This window comes from Pseudorca crassidens, chromosome 4 (assembly GCF_039906515.1).
Source record: "Pseudorca crassidens isolate mPseCra1 chromosome 4, mPseCra1.hap1, whole genome shotgun sequence".
NCBI lineage: Eukaryota > Metazoa > Chordata > Mammalia > Artiodactyla > Delphinidae > Pseudorca > Pseudorca crassidens.
In genome coordinates, this window is record NC_090299.1 from 147634258 (window position 1) to 147651209 (window position 16952).

Genomic DNA, 16952 nt, shown 5'->3' on the forward strand with positions numbered 1-16952 from the left:
TCTGTGGGAAGGGATGCCGAGCTTTCATGCCCCCCCCGGGTGAGCTGTTCTCCTATGATGTGTTCACACAACCTGGACCCTCTCTGAACTCCACATTTTGGGGATTTTTATGGAGGTTTCATGGCATAGGCATAATCAACTATAAACTTCATTTCCAGCCCCTCTCCCCTCTCTGCAGAATAGGGGGTAAGGTTGAAAATTTCAAGCTTCTAATCGTGGCTGGGTCTTTCTGGTGCCCACTCAGAGGCACCTCATTAGAACAAAAGACACTGCTAACACCCAGGAGATCCAAAGGGATTTAGGAACTCTGTGTCAGGAACTGGGGTCAACGACCAAATATTAGAACAAAAGATGGTCCTAGTGCTCTTATCACTTAAGAAATTACAAGGGTTTTAGGAGTTCTGTGCCAGGAACTGGGAACAGGTACGTGTGTGTGTGTGTGTGTGTGTGTGTGTGTGTGTGTGTGTATACACACACACACACACATATATATTTTTTTTTCCCTATTATCTCACGCCCTTCCTTCATGGTCACAGAATGGCTGCTGCACCTCCAGGCATCATGTTGATGTTAAGCAAAGAAGAATAGGGTAAGAAAAAAAGGACAGGTGGTATTAACTGTATACACTCTCTTACCAAGAAGACAAAAAGCCTTCCAGAACTCCACTCCTCTCTCTGACCAGGAGACTTAGGGTTAATTTCCAGAATGGTATCACAAGGCTATTAGCTGGAAAAGCATCTACGCTAAAAGCCAGAAAAAAGAAATAGGGCTGAGATGATTTGGAATCAGCCGATGAGTAATATCTGCCAAAGCAAGTTTTTGTCCTGGTTTTGCACTTGTGCTTCTCCTTCTCAAATTCTCCCTGTTGCCCTCCCTCCACCCCATTCACCTCTTTGTCTAGAAGGAGGTAGAACTGAGAAAAGTGATAACCTGGAGAGTTGCTTCAGGAAATAAAGACTTGCTTTACTAGAAGTTATAAACGTGCAACAGAGGAAAGAGCATAGAAGGACATGACGCAGGATATCTTTATTAGAGCAGAAGCAAAAGGAACTACTGGCTGGAGCAGAGTGGGATGTAGGGAGGCTCTCAAGCTTTACCCAGTGGATTAATTTCATAGCACTGCCTTTGCCAGAGGCAGAACTAATCTTGTTGTGTCTGAAATGAAGCACCACAGACAGCAGACTTCCTTATAGATCATTTAATTACAGATTATCATATGAGAGATTGTTTTTCATGTCGACAGAGCAAACAACAAAAGAAGGGTTTTGTGACACAGCCTATTTTTAAATGATATCTGTTCAAATGTTACCTATTCCATGACTCCTTAATGAATTCTTTTTCCTTAAAAAAGCATCATAACTTTGAATAGGATTTCATACTGTGACCGTCAAAATAGCAACAGTTCTCCCTGGGAGGCCAGGTCTCTTGGCTTATTCAATTCCTGGCTCTGTCCGTCTGGTCTACTGTCAGGTGGCTCCCCTTCATACTGTTAAGTCACAGTTGACCAAGTATCAAATCTTTATCCTGCTGGGAATTTCTAGTCACCATCGCTGTCACTGGAGCTGCCACTGTCTGACGATTCACTACTGTCATGCTTTTTAGGGGGGCGAAACCTCCTATTGGAATGGGGCTTTCTGTAACCCCAGGAACCTTTGCTTTGTGACACACCCTTGTTCTGCATAGAATTATTTTGTCTGTGGGGCACAGAATAATTTTTCCTGCTGTGTGTTATTACGGTCCCTTCATTATTGGGGCCATTATGGGAACCTATTTCATTTTTAATTTCATTATCAAGACCACGAGAAGGAATGAGCTGGCCCTGACCTTTGCCCTTACTTGGAAATCTTTGTTTTTCATTTGAGGTCACTTGATTCCTTTTAGAATGTTCTGTATCTTTTCTACTACTACCTTTGCCATTTTTCGGAATTTCATTAGTACTTTCAGCTCCATCACTACCGCCATCTTTTCTTTTGTCTTCTGTGGGTGCGTGAGGGTAATGAAACTCTATTTCCCCTTGACGAGCATTTTGGCTGCCGCCATCCACTCTGCTTCCTTCTTCTCCAGAGAGTTTCTTAAAATCGGTGCTACCTATGATGTTGTTGTTGCCCTCCACCAGGCTTACATCAGCAGCATTTGCCTTTTGGGCTGTTCCATCCCTGGTTCCAATGGTATTTCCACCATTCCCTTCTTTCTCTGGGATCTCATTATAACCTGGTCCTCTCACATCAGGATTAATGGTCTCAGCTTCACTTGGGCTGGAAAACTCTGTTTGAATATCTGTACCTTCTCGGTCAGGACGAATAGCATCTCCTTTACCAGAAATGTCCTTAAAAGGTGGACCATCTCCACTGAAAGGAGAGCTACTGTCTTCCTGCCCTTGGAGATCTGGATAACCACTGCCTTCAAAATCACTGGAGACCTGTTTGGCTTTGGGGAGCTGTTTTAGACAGTCCATGTTGTGTTGGATACGATGGGTACTTTTGCTTTTTACTGGAATATTCTGGGCTTGGGAATCTCTTTGATGATTCTTCTTAATTTTTGAGGGGGCTTTAGCATAATTGGCACCTGCTGGAACTTTGCTTAAAACATTCCGGGCTTTGTTCTCTTTGTTTTCTTCCCTCAAGAGTTCAGTCACAGCCCCTGGCTCCATTATGTGGTGCATGTTATTTCTGATGAGAGCTTTGCCGTATTCTTCTTGGTCATGTAGTTTGCTAAGAGCGTTGTCTCCATCCTCAGTCCCACGACTCCCAGTCGATTCAGGATAAATGGACGTCTTCAGGTCATTGTGGGCATTTTCTTTGTTACTAATCCTGTAGTCTTTATTCATTGTCTGTCTATCTTCCAGAAGATTTTGAGATTTAGTGCTTTTGTTATTTTCATTGGTTCCAGGGAGGGACACGTCTTTCTCTTTTTCTTGGACAATGTTTTCTTGAGGCACTGGCTCTTGATGTCTTCTCTGGCCAGAATGGGGAAGAGCAATATTGTCTTTGTTCTTTTCTTCCTGCTAAAGTGTAATTTTCAACATAAAGTGGTTATTTTATGTTAAACTTTTAAAATTTAATAATTCTTAGGCAATAATAATAAATTTTAAAACCCCGCCAGATACTTAATAAAAAGAGTCTTTTAACTCAATAGAGATTTGTTGGTAGAGATAATTCTGGAACGGCCAAAACAGGTTTCACGGAAAAAGAAGGATGAGAAAGGCTTGAAGAGTGGGTAAGATTCAAATACATGTAAGGAAAATGGTGAGAACATCTTAAGAGTAAATGGCATATTCACATGTTTGGAAACAGGAAACATTTGAAAGATAATATGAATAACATTATAAGGCTGGAGTAGAGAACTCCTAAAGAGAATAATAAAGAAGAGAATCCAAATAAGAGAAATAAGTTTGGAAATATAGATTAGGGCCTGATTTTAAAGGAGGACCTGACTTTAAAGAGGACAGTGTGGTCCTCATCTTGTGACTAGTGACACATTGCAAGTGAAATGAAGTTCGTCTTTCAAACATGATTTTTCTTGCTCTCGTTCTCTCTCTCTCTCTCTCCCTCCCCCCACTCCCATTCTCTCTCTTTGCTTTCACCCTGGTCTTCAAAGGTATAAATCTTTTCCTCTTCTCTTTTTTCTCAACAGAAAATATACAAATAGAAGAATCTAGGTTCTGACATCCAAAGAAAATATTTTGCAGCAGGTGTTGGCCACCCTAGCTTTTGTCTGAAAAAGGATTCATTAATTTTATTTTTTTCCCTCTTTTGTCATTAATAAACCAGATTTGATAGTCTGGGTCAGTAGTTCTCAAATTTAGCATTTCTCCTAACTATTCGGAAGGCTTACTAAAATGAAGACTGTTGGACCCAACGGCCAGAGTTTCTGATTCAGTGGGCTTGGGGTGGGGCTCTGGAATCTGCATGTATGACAAGTTCCCAGCTAATGCTGGTGCTGCTGGTCTGCGACCACCTTTGGAGAACCACTCTTCTGGATCCTAAGTTTAAGTAATGAGGTCCGGATGAGAAAAGTCCCTGAGACAATAATGGGATGAAAAAGAGAAAGTGGAGAAGAAGGGTAGAGTGTTTATGCCTGTATCTCAGTTTGTCCTTTTTTTTGGGGGGGAAAGTCTGTAAAATGCTGCTTCGTAGGCTGCACCTTACCAACTCGAGGTACAGCCAAGGTGCAAGAAGCTTGAACAATGTGGTCAAGAAGAAAGAGGGGCTGAGATTGATTTTGCCCACACCACTCACTGTTTCTCTGTGGTGCAGGCTAGATATGGAAGCATCTGAGAATGGTTAGGAACTTTCCAGAGGGAGTGAAGTGGCTCTAGAAGGAGCAAAGTCGATGGAGCATATATACTAGGAACAAATGTGAGTCATACGTGAACAAAGAGGGGTCTACATTGTCCGTGAGAGCCAGGAGAGCCTGAATCAGCGCTGCCCCAAGGCTGTACTGTTTGGTCCTAAGCTACTGTAGCCAGTGGCCTCATCTTAGGACACCAGCAGGGCAAGCAGTACGCAAGGGGTCGAGCAACATTGTCCCGTCCATGTCCGAGGATCCCACGTCTTCCTCTCCACTGTGGCTTGAGCCGTGTGTGTGCATATGGTATATGGTATAGGCTGGACGGTGTAGGGCACCCCCAACTCCCTCACGTGCTTGCACGCCGTCTTAGGGGAAGAAGGAGCATCTGAGCATTTTTATCCAAAAGGGACTGAAGGGCTTCCTTAAAGAACTATTTCCATGAGTAGATAACCTTAAGTTTAAACAGGTTGAATTTAAATTAATTTCTGCACACTCCCTACCCTTTCATTAGCCCACAGGTAGGAGCTCTTGAGCAACAGAACAATTATAGACAGAATAAATACCATACTTTCTCTCCACCGCAGACTTGTAGGGTGAGCTGAAATTTACAACACCGCTACATAGACCTCTGAACTGGCGGGTAACATGAGATCGAAATAAGAGATATTTCTTGAGGAACTGGGACGTGTAAGAAGTTGGGCTGGGCGCTACATGTTCTAAGCAATACCTGATGATTTATTGAATGGCAGAGGCAGCAGTCCTGTAGGGGTATGGAGGGTGGACGTGAGGTGCTGTGACAGAGACCTTGTATTCAATCAGGGTCTGCACAGACAGAGGGTCAGAGCTTTGTAGAACCTGGGACTCCAGGCATAAGAATTTGGTTTTATTTTGCAAGGGATGAAGAGCTAGTGAAAGTGCATGATCAAGAGATTAACAAAATAAAAATCAGAGGTTTAGGAGGAATTGTGGTAAGAAAGGACAGTCAGGAGGATGCTGCAGTGTCCAGGAATGAGATGTAGTCGCTTGGATTAGGACTATGCCAAAGAAAAATGTCACAAAGAAAAATCGTCTACTGGTGCCCAAATAGAAGAAGGGTTAATACCTAGAACGTTGACATGAAAAAGTGAAGACAAGAGAAAAAGATAACTTTAATATTAGACGTGTTGACGTCGATGGGATATAGAACCTAAGCTCAAAAAGCAACATCCAGTTAGAGACTGAATTGGGTGTCACAGCCTCCCAGCCCACGTCCTTTCCAGTTTCTATGACCTATGGTCAGCTTGAACATCTTTGAACATTTTATGAGCTAATTGCTTGTTACTTTTCATGTCAGATCTTTTCATTTATGGATATTCTAATTTTTTCAAGTTTTTTTAAACCTGCAGCTAGTAACTAGTATCCCTTTTTTTCCTGATGCAGCAGTCCTTAAGGTTATTTCCTCTTTCACATAAAACCCTTCCAGGAAAGTCCAGGTTTTCTCCATATTCACTGGGTGCTTTCTCTTCTCCAGGTTGACATGTGCAGAGGCTCTTATTAGGTCACTATGTTCAGATCCATCCTCAAATAGGAGTACTGTTCTACTTGGAAGACTGCCTGCTTTTATACATAAATCTTATTAATGTTGGAAGCTGTGGGGAATTGTTGACTCAGCTCACACTTGAACCTCAAGATAAAAATGGTTTACAGAAGTACCCTCTATTCTTACAAAGCTGCCTCACATGCAGTATACAAAAGTTCCAAAGTGTAGTATTTTTTTTTTTTTGCGGTACGCGGGCCTCTCACTGTTGTGGCCTCTCCCGTTGCGGAGCACAGGCTCCAGACGCGCAGGCTCAGCGGCCATGGCTCACGGGCCCAGCCGCTCCGCGGCATGTGGGATCCTCCCGGACCGGGGCACGAACCCGTGTCCCCTGCATCGGCAGGCGGACTCTCAACCACTGCGCCACCAGGGAAGCCCCAAAGTGTAGTATTTTTAAGATATAATTTGAAATGACTTATTTGGGGGGAGTTATCATTATTCACTAATCTTTTATATTGGCAGGTATATTCTGAAAATAGATAAGGTTTTCTCATGAGGAAAAGTATAATAGAAAAAAACGTTAGAGTGAATTATTTCTGAATAAAAAGTATTTTAAATATTTGACCTATTTTAAGGCATTCCATCTGGGAAATTTTTACACAGACATTTGTATTTTCCTTTGCAAGTAAGTTCATTTGCTCACTGCTAATATACACTTTTGAGTTAAACAGGTGCATTATAATAATCCCTTCTTAATTTTTTCCCCTCCCTGTTCTGAAGTGGGAAGTTTTGTTTTATATTTGGTGTTTTTACTGCTTTTAAAACAGTAACGTGTACACTAATGGTGTACCTTTCTTTAAAGACTGAAGAGTTTTTATAAATAAAACATGAAACAACTTTTAAATTGTGATGTGCGATGGTCGATCATTTTTGCACTGCTTATGTTAAATGACTTCCTGTGGCACTGTTTCCTGTATGATGGTCGTACAGTCAGTTGGCTGATCTGCTTTTCTGTCTCCGTGCCTTACCTCATATTATTCTTTTCATGGAGAACAGTCTCTCCCACACAAATATTTGCTCAAACCCTACGCATCCTCCAAGGTCCAGTTCGCTTATTTCCATTACGTAGCTTTCCCTGAACACCACACTAGGAACTAATCTTTTCTACTCCAAGCCCTGAAGCATGATTTTTCGGGTACCACTCACATAGCACTTTGCACATTCTGTCTCGGGTTACAATAATTTTTGTAAGCACCTTTTGTTTCTTTTCTAACTCTAAAATCCTGTAGAGAAAGAGTTAAGTTTTCTCAATCATTTTATCTCTCATAATATCTTGCACAATAGGAAGCTCTCAGCATGGATTTGTTACAACCAATAAGTTTAAAAGGCAGCTAGCTTTAGAGGTGCTAAGTCTTCGAGATGCGTATAAAGAATATTGAGCAGAACAGAATAACATTCTGAAGGGAAGCTACTACTTTCATGGGGAATGAGGCCAGATTTGAAGAAAGTAAATAGTCCTTTTGCTGATGGCATTTTAAACTGTTTCTAGCTCTGTGGCCAGTGAGTCTGCAAGAAAGGACTGAGTGAAAAGAATTATTGTTTTATTCCAGTGACAATGCCCTTATTCTTTCTCTTCCAAGCATCCTGACACAGATGGCATCATCTGTGGAATGAATTTAAGGGACACTAAAATGTGCCGCTTTTTAGGCCAAAATGATTTCTTTCTAATCCATTCCCCCCTGCCCCATTAGAGCATATGGTAGAATATGTCCAGAAAACCTCCTTACAAAGGATCAAACTTTATTCAGAAGCAATAACATGAAAAACTCAATGGGTGTCCAGTATCCACCAGCACCACATCTGCTGTGGCAGGTCCTGAAGCAGGGCAGGGTTTGGGCCAGGGCATGCGGTAGCCCATCTGTGTCAGGAAGACACTGGGACACAGAGTTCCATAGCAGAGATGCTCCAGGAGCCTGGGACCGTGGGAAGAATATAAAGGCACCAGCCGTAGACAGAAACCCCAGAGAAGGCAAAAGTCAACTTTTTCTTCCCTACAGTTTCGCCTAATGTTTGTCCAGAGTTTGGATCATGATAAAATCACTAGGATTCTGCTTACCTTCACATCAGTTTGATTCTTCCTCCCAGACGAGGTATAAACATACTTAAAAAGATAATACCCATGTTTCTCATGGTGGCCCTTGTACATTATCTACAAAACACAACATTATATTAAGGTGGGTTTATCTCTTACGAAGAAGTTTTCTGGCTCTCTTTTTGATAGTACAAGGTATTTTTAACTTGGGTCAAGTCTATTTCTGCATCTAACAAGTGGTGGTACATCTGATAACCGCAGGACGGCGTGTGTCAGCGAGCTCCTGAAGAGAGCAGCTTGTTCCTTTCTTTTCTATCTCTAAGTCTGTTTTCCCTGAGGACGACTGTCAAACAGTTCTCTCCCCCAGGGTGTATCAATCTTATTACCAAATTTCAATGGAAATGGAGCACTTGGACATATTTTCAGGTAGGAGGAGGCAGAGGGACGAGGTGAAAGGCAGATTTTACAGTATTCATGCTGATGGCAAATTGGCAAAACTCCCAGCATGAACATTCAGGCTCCTAAGCTTGTGGTTTTTGCCTTTGCAGTTTTCAGCTGAGATAGAGAGCGGAAGATTGTTAGTTTTTAGAACAGAATTTTCTGAGACTGCAAGAAGAAACCATGGTAGGCAGAAGTAAGTTGCAATTTGGTGACACGAAAAGCTGAAGGTACTTATTTAACTTTCTGGTTGCATCTGGAAAACTAACTCCATGTACATGGAATTTCCCCTTGAAGACTTCTTAACTCACTTCCCCTTGTTTTCTCCCTCATTTATCTCTCTGTTCTCACGTACATGTGTGGGAAAATATTGTTTGCTAATGACAATATCCCAGAACTTTTATTCATCCCTCTGAAGGAAGAAATCATTGAAGAGAAAGAATTCCCATTCAGAAGGCTTTTCTCTTTTCTATCACACATTGTGTGAATTAAAGTGCCAAAATTATGCTGTATAATTTTTCCATTTCCATTCTAGGTACACAAGAATATTTTGACAGTTAAAAATTTCCTCTTATTGACTTTTCTCTTTACAGAGTTGGAAGGGGTGTATTTGAGAAGAATAATTCTGTTTACCCTCTGTTCTTCCACAGAGTCTTGCTTCATTTTCTCAGCCTGTGGTTGCAATGTCTGAAAGGAAACAAGAAATAAAACTTCACTAAACACTTCTTTCTTTCATTTCTTCAAACAGTGAATGTTTCCTTGCTTATTCTCTCACTGGGGCGTATTATTCAATGTGGAAAATCATTCTGACTCAGAGACGATGGGCACACACATCACATTTGTTTCTGTATTGAAGGAGGATGCCGACCTTCCTCCCCCAGGGGGAGATAGTGCCGGCTCCACTGCGGAACCACGTTCAAGTGTGGGAGAACAGCTGAGTTGGGAGGGGTGGCACTCCAGGTGAAAAAGCTTGAATGTCATTGGTATCCACTGAAAAAGCTTTCCCTGGCACACTGGGAGTGTTTAGTATCAGTGAACCAAAATCAGAGTTGAGTGATGTGGATTGCATGTGCGTTGATTGTATAAGTTCAGTCATTGCTATTCCATTTAAGGTAAGATGGTCCAGCAAGAGTGAAACCATAGCCCTGCACCTAAGGGGAAAGAAACCACCTGATGATGGCGCTGCATTGTTGCCAGTTACCTGGGCAGTTTTTTCTTTCAGGAAAAGGGAAAATGACATTTTGAAAGGTTGTGTATTATAGAATGTGAGATACAGAATGACACTATAAACCATTAAACTTTCCATTACTTCCACTATTAAAAATCCAGAATTTTACCTAACATCAAAACCAAGAAAATTACTTCTTTTTTTTTTTTTTTTTTTTTACGGTACGCGGGCCTCTCACTGTTGTGGCCTCTCCCATTGCGGAGCACAGGCTCCGGACGCGCAGGCTCAGTGGTCATGGCTTACGTGCCCAGCCGCTCCGCGGCACGTGGGATCTTCCCGGACCGGGGCACGAACCCGCATCCCCTGCATCGGCAGGCGGACTCTCAACCACTGAGCCACCAGGGAAGCCCTAGAAAATTACTTGTTTTCAATTCCACAATAATTTTTTTCCCCTAACTGCATATTTTATAATTCTACCCTTTATTGCCCTCTGCTGATGTCGGTTCTTGTGTGATCTTGTGCATATAAATTTAGAGCATTGCATAACTCCTCAGAAATATCAAAACAGTTAAAATAGTTCTGGAAATGGGGGTATAGGAAAGAGAAAATATAAAAAACGAGATGGGTAGATATTAAGCAAAAGAGAGAAATGACAGTTTGGGGTATTCGGTATTTTCTTACAGAACACACACACCACATGTATTAAAAACATACTTGATGGTATGTTTAATACAGTTCACGATAATAAATCATGAACTTACAACAAGGTAACATAACAAAGTCTTTATAGTCTAATTGCATATCAATGAATATTAATTGAATTGCATGGCCCAACAATCATCTTTTATATTCTTGCACTGAAAGTTTTGTTTTTTAAGGAAACAAGAATGCCACCCTTAAATATGTCTTTTTGACATAAAAATTATTTTGAGCTGAAGGCAATTAAGAAGTAGAACATGTGGAAAAACCTTCCCCTTTTCTGCCTAAAGGCAGGAAATAAATTCTCCTTTTACTAGAGACAAACTCTTATCAGTCCAGAGATGGCACAGAAGAATCTGCAAACAAATCTTGTTAAACTAATCCTAATCTTCCTAGTTAGGGAAGAGAAGTACTCCGTAGTCCTACTTGGACTTCCCCTAGCCCCTTTATCTTGCCAATTCTTCACAAATGTATTGTTTCTTGTTTCTTTGTCTAAAAGGTATAAAAGCTTCCTGCTCTGGTCACTTCTTTGGGTCCTCATTCTCTTGTGAAGGGCTTTCATGTACATGTAAAACTTTAATAAAATTTGTGTGCTCTTCTCCTATTAATCTGTCTTTCTCAGTTGAATTTTCAAACCCAGCCAGGGACCCAAAGAGGGTTGAGGAAAACCTTTTCCTCCCCTAGAGTTTGAATTTTGATTATGATTCCAGAACATATGTAAGTGGCTTAGTACATACTAATTTCTGATACCACCAATCTGTCATTAAGTACTTTAGATAATTACTCAGATAGAATCCATATCTGAAAGAAAACATTACAGTTAGTCCTTCGTCATTCCAAATTTGTCTCTGTGTCCTTGCCGAACCTCTTTCATTTGAAATCTGCCCCCCTCCTTCCCCGCCCGCCACCCTTCACACCCACTTGGCAGCTCTCCTGCCCTTGAACGTGGCCCGGAAATGGAGATGGCATTGTTTCCCTCGTTCGAAGAAGACTGGCATCCTCTCTTTTTTTTTTTTTGCGGTACGCAGGCCTCTCACTGTTGCGGCCTCTCCCTTTGCGGAGCACAGACTGCGGACGCGCAGGCTCAGCGGCCATGGCTCACGGGCCCAGCCGCTCCGCGGCATGCGGGATCTTCCCGGACCGGGGCACGAACCCGTGTCCCCTGCATCGGCAGGCGGACTCTCAACCACTGCGCCACCAGGGAAGCCAGGCATCCTCTCTTGGCCGGTGGTCACTGGGTTGGTGTTGACACAGCACATTTCTTGGAAGATGGTCGGAGATGCCACTGCAGCTGTTCTTCGGAACGTGATGCTCAAAACAGGCTCGTCCTCGGCTGGTGGGATGAGCTGGGTCAGCGGGGCCCACGCCATCCTCCTTATGCCTAAGCCCGTGCCTCTGTGGCCCCGATTGAGCAAAGTCAGTCGTGTGCATCGGGCCTGGCAGATGTCTATTTTAAGCAGTACGTCCCCTAGAGGACTGCTAGAGCATGTGTGCTGAAAGGGGACACGCCTTCCTCAGCTCCGGCTCTCCCAGCCGGTTGGCACAGCTCGTGCCCGTCAGTGCATTTCCCAGTTGGTTGCCCACTCGCTCAGGACCTATGTGTAAGTTCTTCCGACAACAGAATGACCACTCGCTTCCACGCTTTTCCAACTGAAAAGGTTACTCCGAGAAGTTAGGATGTTTTCCAGACACTATCTAATTAGCACTGTGTCTCCTTTGCAGAAAATATCTGTAGCACTCAGCATTTTCACAAGATGACATCGTCACATCCTGAGCACTCATCTGGGTGAATCAGAGGCAAGAGAAGACACAAAAGGAAATTGGAGCTTGATCTGGGTTAAGCTGAGGGGGACTTCTTCCCATCTTTAACCTCGCTGATGAAGACAAAATCACCAGCAGGATCTCCCAGTGTTGCAGTGTTGCAAGAACTACAGGAGAGGTCTGGTCCCTTCATGTTATCGTGTAGCTATAAAGTCTGGTTGCTTAGTCATGGAGCATTCAAGTCAAATTCTCTCCGTTTTTGGTAAAATATTGAGAAATTCTTTTGACAGGTTATAATTTGGATATATTTACTCACTAGCATTAGCTGATTGAAACACTGTGGCTGGCTATTGGTTTTCTCAAAAATATTTTCACTGGCATTTCTCCAAAGGCAACATGTAGCCATCTTGTAATTCTTCTCACATTTTCGTTGAGGGCTTCAATGTCTGGGTGACAGACATTTGTGTCAAGGGTTGGATGGGTCCTCTTTGTGTGGTACTTTATTGTAACTGAACAAGGTAAGTGCTACTAATTTCAAAAGACATCGCTTAAAAGAAAAATAGAAGAAGAGAGCAAGAGATTATATGATGCATAACTGAATCTGTAAATGCTTACTGGTGCTGCCAGGGTCAGACTGAAAAGGAGCAGTCCCAAACAGATGATTCGCATCTTTGAGAATCTCTGTAAAAAGACAATAATATTTTACCCTAAAGCATTGCCAGTTATGAACTGCAGCCATAATAATAAATAAAACAGAAAAGTCTATACAAACCTCCTTCCCCTTAGCAGTCCATTTCCTCTTGTTTAAAAAAAACTACATATAATTTATATCCAAGTGTAGAAACTTTAATCTGAGCTTTCATATGTCTAATTATTCCAATGTGAAAATGAAAATTGTCCAATATTATGAAAACAATGAAGTTGGATAGAAATGGAGTTCATAGACATATTTATTTGCTCTATTGTCAGCCCAAACTTTTCCCTTTTATCTTTAGAGAGAGACCATTTAATTGAATTATTTATATAATTCAGAATAACATTAAGCAAAGAGTCAATAAACTTTAAGGTAGATCAATAGAAATGATGTAATTTGAACGAGAGAGAGAAAAAAGGGTTTTTAAATGACCATTCTTTTCTTTCAGTCCTTTATAAATATATTCTACTTCCTCAGGGACCTGTGTGATGGTAGCAGTGGTCAACCCAGAATTCTATCTCTTAGAGAGGAAGTAAAGCAAAATTGTTAAGAAATAGGTTTTAAAGTTAGATCTGGGTTTGAGTTCTTGGCTCTGTTATTTAATAACCAAGGGACCCTGGGCAAGTCATTTAAACTCTCTAAACTTTGGTTACCTCATTTGTAAGATCTGAATAATACTTATACTTGTATCTGATGAAAAAATTCTTAGTTCTTTACACAGAGCCGGGCACATAGTAAGTGCTCAATAAAGGTTAGCTTTTGTCATTAAAAAATAAACAGTTAAAAAAAAAAAGAATAACATTAAGTTAGTATAGCAACTCATAACAGACTCTAAATGAATCTGCCAGGGTGGCAGGCTTTACTGTGAGGAATGAAATCTTGTTCACCACCAGCCCTGTGCCTGAATATATATCCTCGTACTCATTAGCAAGGTGTATGAGGTGGAAGCCACCTGTGGGCTGGAGACCAAGACAATTTATGTAATTGTTATATTAATAGCTAACATTATTGAAAACTAAAATGAGCCAAGCACTGTTCTAAAAATTTGACATATATTCAATTAATTGAGCTTCACAGTAACCCTGTGGAGTTAGGTGGCATTACTAGTCCTGTTTTACAGATTAGGAAATAGACACAAAGTCAAGTAACTTGTCCCAGAATTCCCAGGTGTTCAGGGGCAGAACTGGGATTAGCATCCAGCCAATGTAGCTCTAACGCCAGACTCTACAGCACCTTGAATAAGTTTCTACTCTTTTATCTTATTACAGAAAAATCTACATGTAGTTGATGTAAAGCAAATCATAGTATTTTACTGGGATCCACAAAACGATGTTTAAAACACTAACATTTTCTTATGGATAAAGGTACCTGTTTATATGCTAAGAGGATCTAGTGAGTTCACTTAAGTCAAGTAGCCATTAGATTGAAAAAGAAAGTCAACATAATTTTGGATGACTGATCTGTTGGTTTTGATATTAAATATTTTACTAACTACCACACAGACATATAGCAACCAATATGAGAAGTAAAAATTTACACCACTCTTTGATATTACTTGAGAGAAAAGTACTTTTAACAGGAAAAATAATCTAAATACTGTTGCAGTCTTTAACCAGTTCAAGGTAATAGCTTTTATTTGGAGAAACAAATATAACTTTTAAATGTATTCTAAAATCCTGGGCTATTCTCTTCTAAATTAATACAATTTTAAGGACCTTAATCCTAGCTATAATTTAGCTTCCAAGCATTTTAGAGGTTAGGACAGTACAAGTCAAGTATCAAATGACAATGCTGATCACTAGAAATATCAGTACAGATGAGGTTTGAAAGTACAAGTCTGATCATATTATCCTTATTCTGTCCTATAAGCAAAGGTGTGGAGTGAAATTGAAGTCTTTGAGCTACTGTGGCGCTTGGTAATGTTGGTAGTCAAATCAGAGGGAAAGCTTCTACCAAACCACCAAGTTCAGTCGATCATTTCTAGAGCTGGTAACACACTTTCTCTTTCTAAAACAAAGCACTACATAGTACACAGGTGTGCTCAGTAGAGAACACTTTCAATATGCATTCATTTTCAAAAGCCAGCTCCCTACCTGGACAGCACGCATCCTACAAATGGGAACTATGTTATAAAGTTGTTATCGAGAACATCAAGAGAGCCAAATTACCTGGGGGCCTTTGACCTTCAGAACACCTGGGTTCTTCTGCAGAATTAACGGTGTCTGGGCATTCTGCTGAAATTTAAAGTTTGTTAGAGTCCCCAATGGCCAATCAGCACTGGCTCACTTAGCGCTAGCAAACAATTTGTTACCAGTGCCCACAGATAACCATAGGGGGCAAAGTCATTTTAATCTAAAAATGTTTTTGTGGTAGAAAGCTGCTATCAAATGTTCCAGAAAGTGGGATAAACAGAAAATATAAATACCTCAGCTTGGTGTATCGTGTTGTCAAATAATTAAAATTGATTTCAGAACTATTAACTAGGACTGGCTGAATAACTCACAAGTTTATAAATAGAAAACAGTTTCGCTCTCCTCTTATGTCAAAAGCTTATAATTTCAACTGTGCCTGAAGGAACTTCAGCAACATTTAACAAAAGGGCATTGAGTGCCTATTATGTGACCAGCATTAGGGAAACAGCAGTGAATGAAAGGAAAAAAAAAATCCCTGTCTTCATGGAATTTATAAGCTGGCAGGGAGACAGACAATAAATAAGATGAGTAAGTAAAAAATGTTATGTTAGGTAGTGACAGAGACTAAGTCTAAGAAGAAAAAGTGTCGCAGGGAGGGGACAATAACAAGCACTGAGAGTGGGGACATTGGGTTGAAATTTTATTTTTTAAAATTTTTAATTGTTTAATTTTTATTTTGGGGCTGCGCCACATGGCTTGCGGGATCTTAGTTCCCTGACTAGGGTTTGAACCCAGGCCCTCGGCAATGAGAGCATAGAGTCCTAAACACTGGACTGCCAGGGAATTCCCTGGGTTGAAATTTTAGATAGTGAGGCCCAGGAGGGCCTCGTTGAGAGAGTGACTTTTGAGTAAAGACCTGTAGACATCTGACTCTCTAGGGGAAGAATATTCTAGGCGGAAGGAAGAGAAGGAGGAGAACCCCTGGGACAAGAGCCTGCTGGCTTGTTCCAAGACAGAGGAGAGGTCAGGTTGGCTGGATGGACTGCAGGAAGGGAGTGTAGCAGGAAACGAGGTCAGAAAAGTATTCAATGGCAGATGATGTAGCGCCCCTGGGTCATCACGAGGCCCTGACTTCACCCTGAGTGAGAAGGAAGCCCTTGGAGTTCTTGGGCAAAGGAGGAACTGAAGGAGGGACTGAGTACGCAAAGGCAGAGACCGGCGAGGGAGCTCTTGAAGTAATCTGGACTTGAACCACCAGGGGTGGTGAGAAGTGGTCACGTTCTGAATGTATTTGGACAGTAAAGCCAGTAGGATTGGCTGACGGACCGGATGTGGCTGGGAGAGAAAATCAAGAAGCAAGGATGGCACCAAGGTTTTTGCCTTGAGCAACTGCAAGAACAAAGTTGCTCTTTAGTATTGTTATGGGGGAAACTGCAGGAGTGGTTTAGGGGGAAATATGGAGAGTTTGGGTTTGTACGTGAAGGTTATAAAGTGGTCAATTTAGGACATTGACTTTTTCAGTGAAATGAGTGGCACACGCACATTGGAATAAGCCTTTCTGGGGCAGTAGTTGGCCCAGTCTGGCTGCCAAAATCATGATTGCAGTAGTTCAGGAGGTTCCATTCAGTCTAAAATATTATACGACCTGAAGGGGTAATTAGAACTTTATGTGAAACATCAATAAAAGATAATGTAAGAATTGTTTAACCCATACTAAGGGATAAGAACTACCTATAGCTAAACACAACTTTAACAGACTATAAATGATATTTAATGAGATTTAAATGTAAACTCCCAATTTCTCCTAACTTTCAAAACAGACAAAAACCAAAATAAAACAAAGAAAGCAGCCCTTAGGCAGCCTTAGCTGAGAGAATGGTTTCTTTTCTAGTTCAGGCTGAATCCCTATTTTTGATCCTCTTCTGAGTGTACGTAGCTGGTTCTTAAAACTCTTGCCAGGATTAGAATTTTAGCTTTTAGGTTGGGGACACTGCTGACTCACAGTCGTTCAACCATGGGGTTTAGAGTATTTGACATTGTCATTGACAGTGGAGACGTTTAACTGGTAGCTTTGGAGTCAAACAGACCTGAGTTCAAATACTGACTCTACCTCTTGTTTGCCGTGGTCAATTGCTTAAGCAACTAAATTGAACTTCTGTGAG

At 41.3% G+C, this 16952-nt stretch overlaps 1 protein-coding gene and 1 long non-coding RNA gene across 11 annotated transcripts in view; one reads left to right on the plus strand and one right to left on the minus strand.

Moving 5' to 3' along the window:
- The window catches only part of LOC137224064 (uncharacterized), a 273848-nt gene that overhangs the window by 133779 nt on the left and 123117 nt on the right, over positions 1-16952 (plus strand). For 5 of the 8 annotated variants that reach the window (XR_010943211.1, XR_010943210.1, XR_010943209.1 and 2 more), the window contains exon 3: positions 11926-12142. This is a non-coding gene — a long non-coding RNA (uncharacterized lncRNA). Of the gene's footprint in view, positions 1-11925; positions 15407-16952 lie in introns of those variants that run through there. The other 3 variants (XR_010943207.1, XR_010943213.1, XR_010943206.1) reach the window with 1 other exon arrangement.
- On the minus strand, positions 1538-12633 carry MEPE (matrix extracellular phosphoglycoprotein). 3 transcript variants are annotated; one of them, XM_067737015.1, is made up of 4 exons: positions 12580-12633; positions 8970-9023; positions 7923-8015; positions 1538-3001 (listed from the first exon to the last, which is right to left on the minus strand). In XM_067737015.1, the coding sequence occupies exons 1-4, from the start codon at positions 12631-12633 to the stop codon at positions 1538-1540; spliced, it is 1665 nt and encodes a 554-aa protein (XP_067593116.1). The 3 variants fall into 3 exon arrangements, with proteins under 3 accessions (XP_067593116.1, XP_067593115.1, XP_067593117.1); XM_067737014.1 differs by having other exon boundaries at positions 1538-3004; XM_067737016.1 differs by lacking the exon at positions 7923-8015 and having other exon boundaries at positions 1538-3004.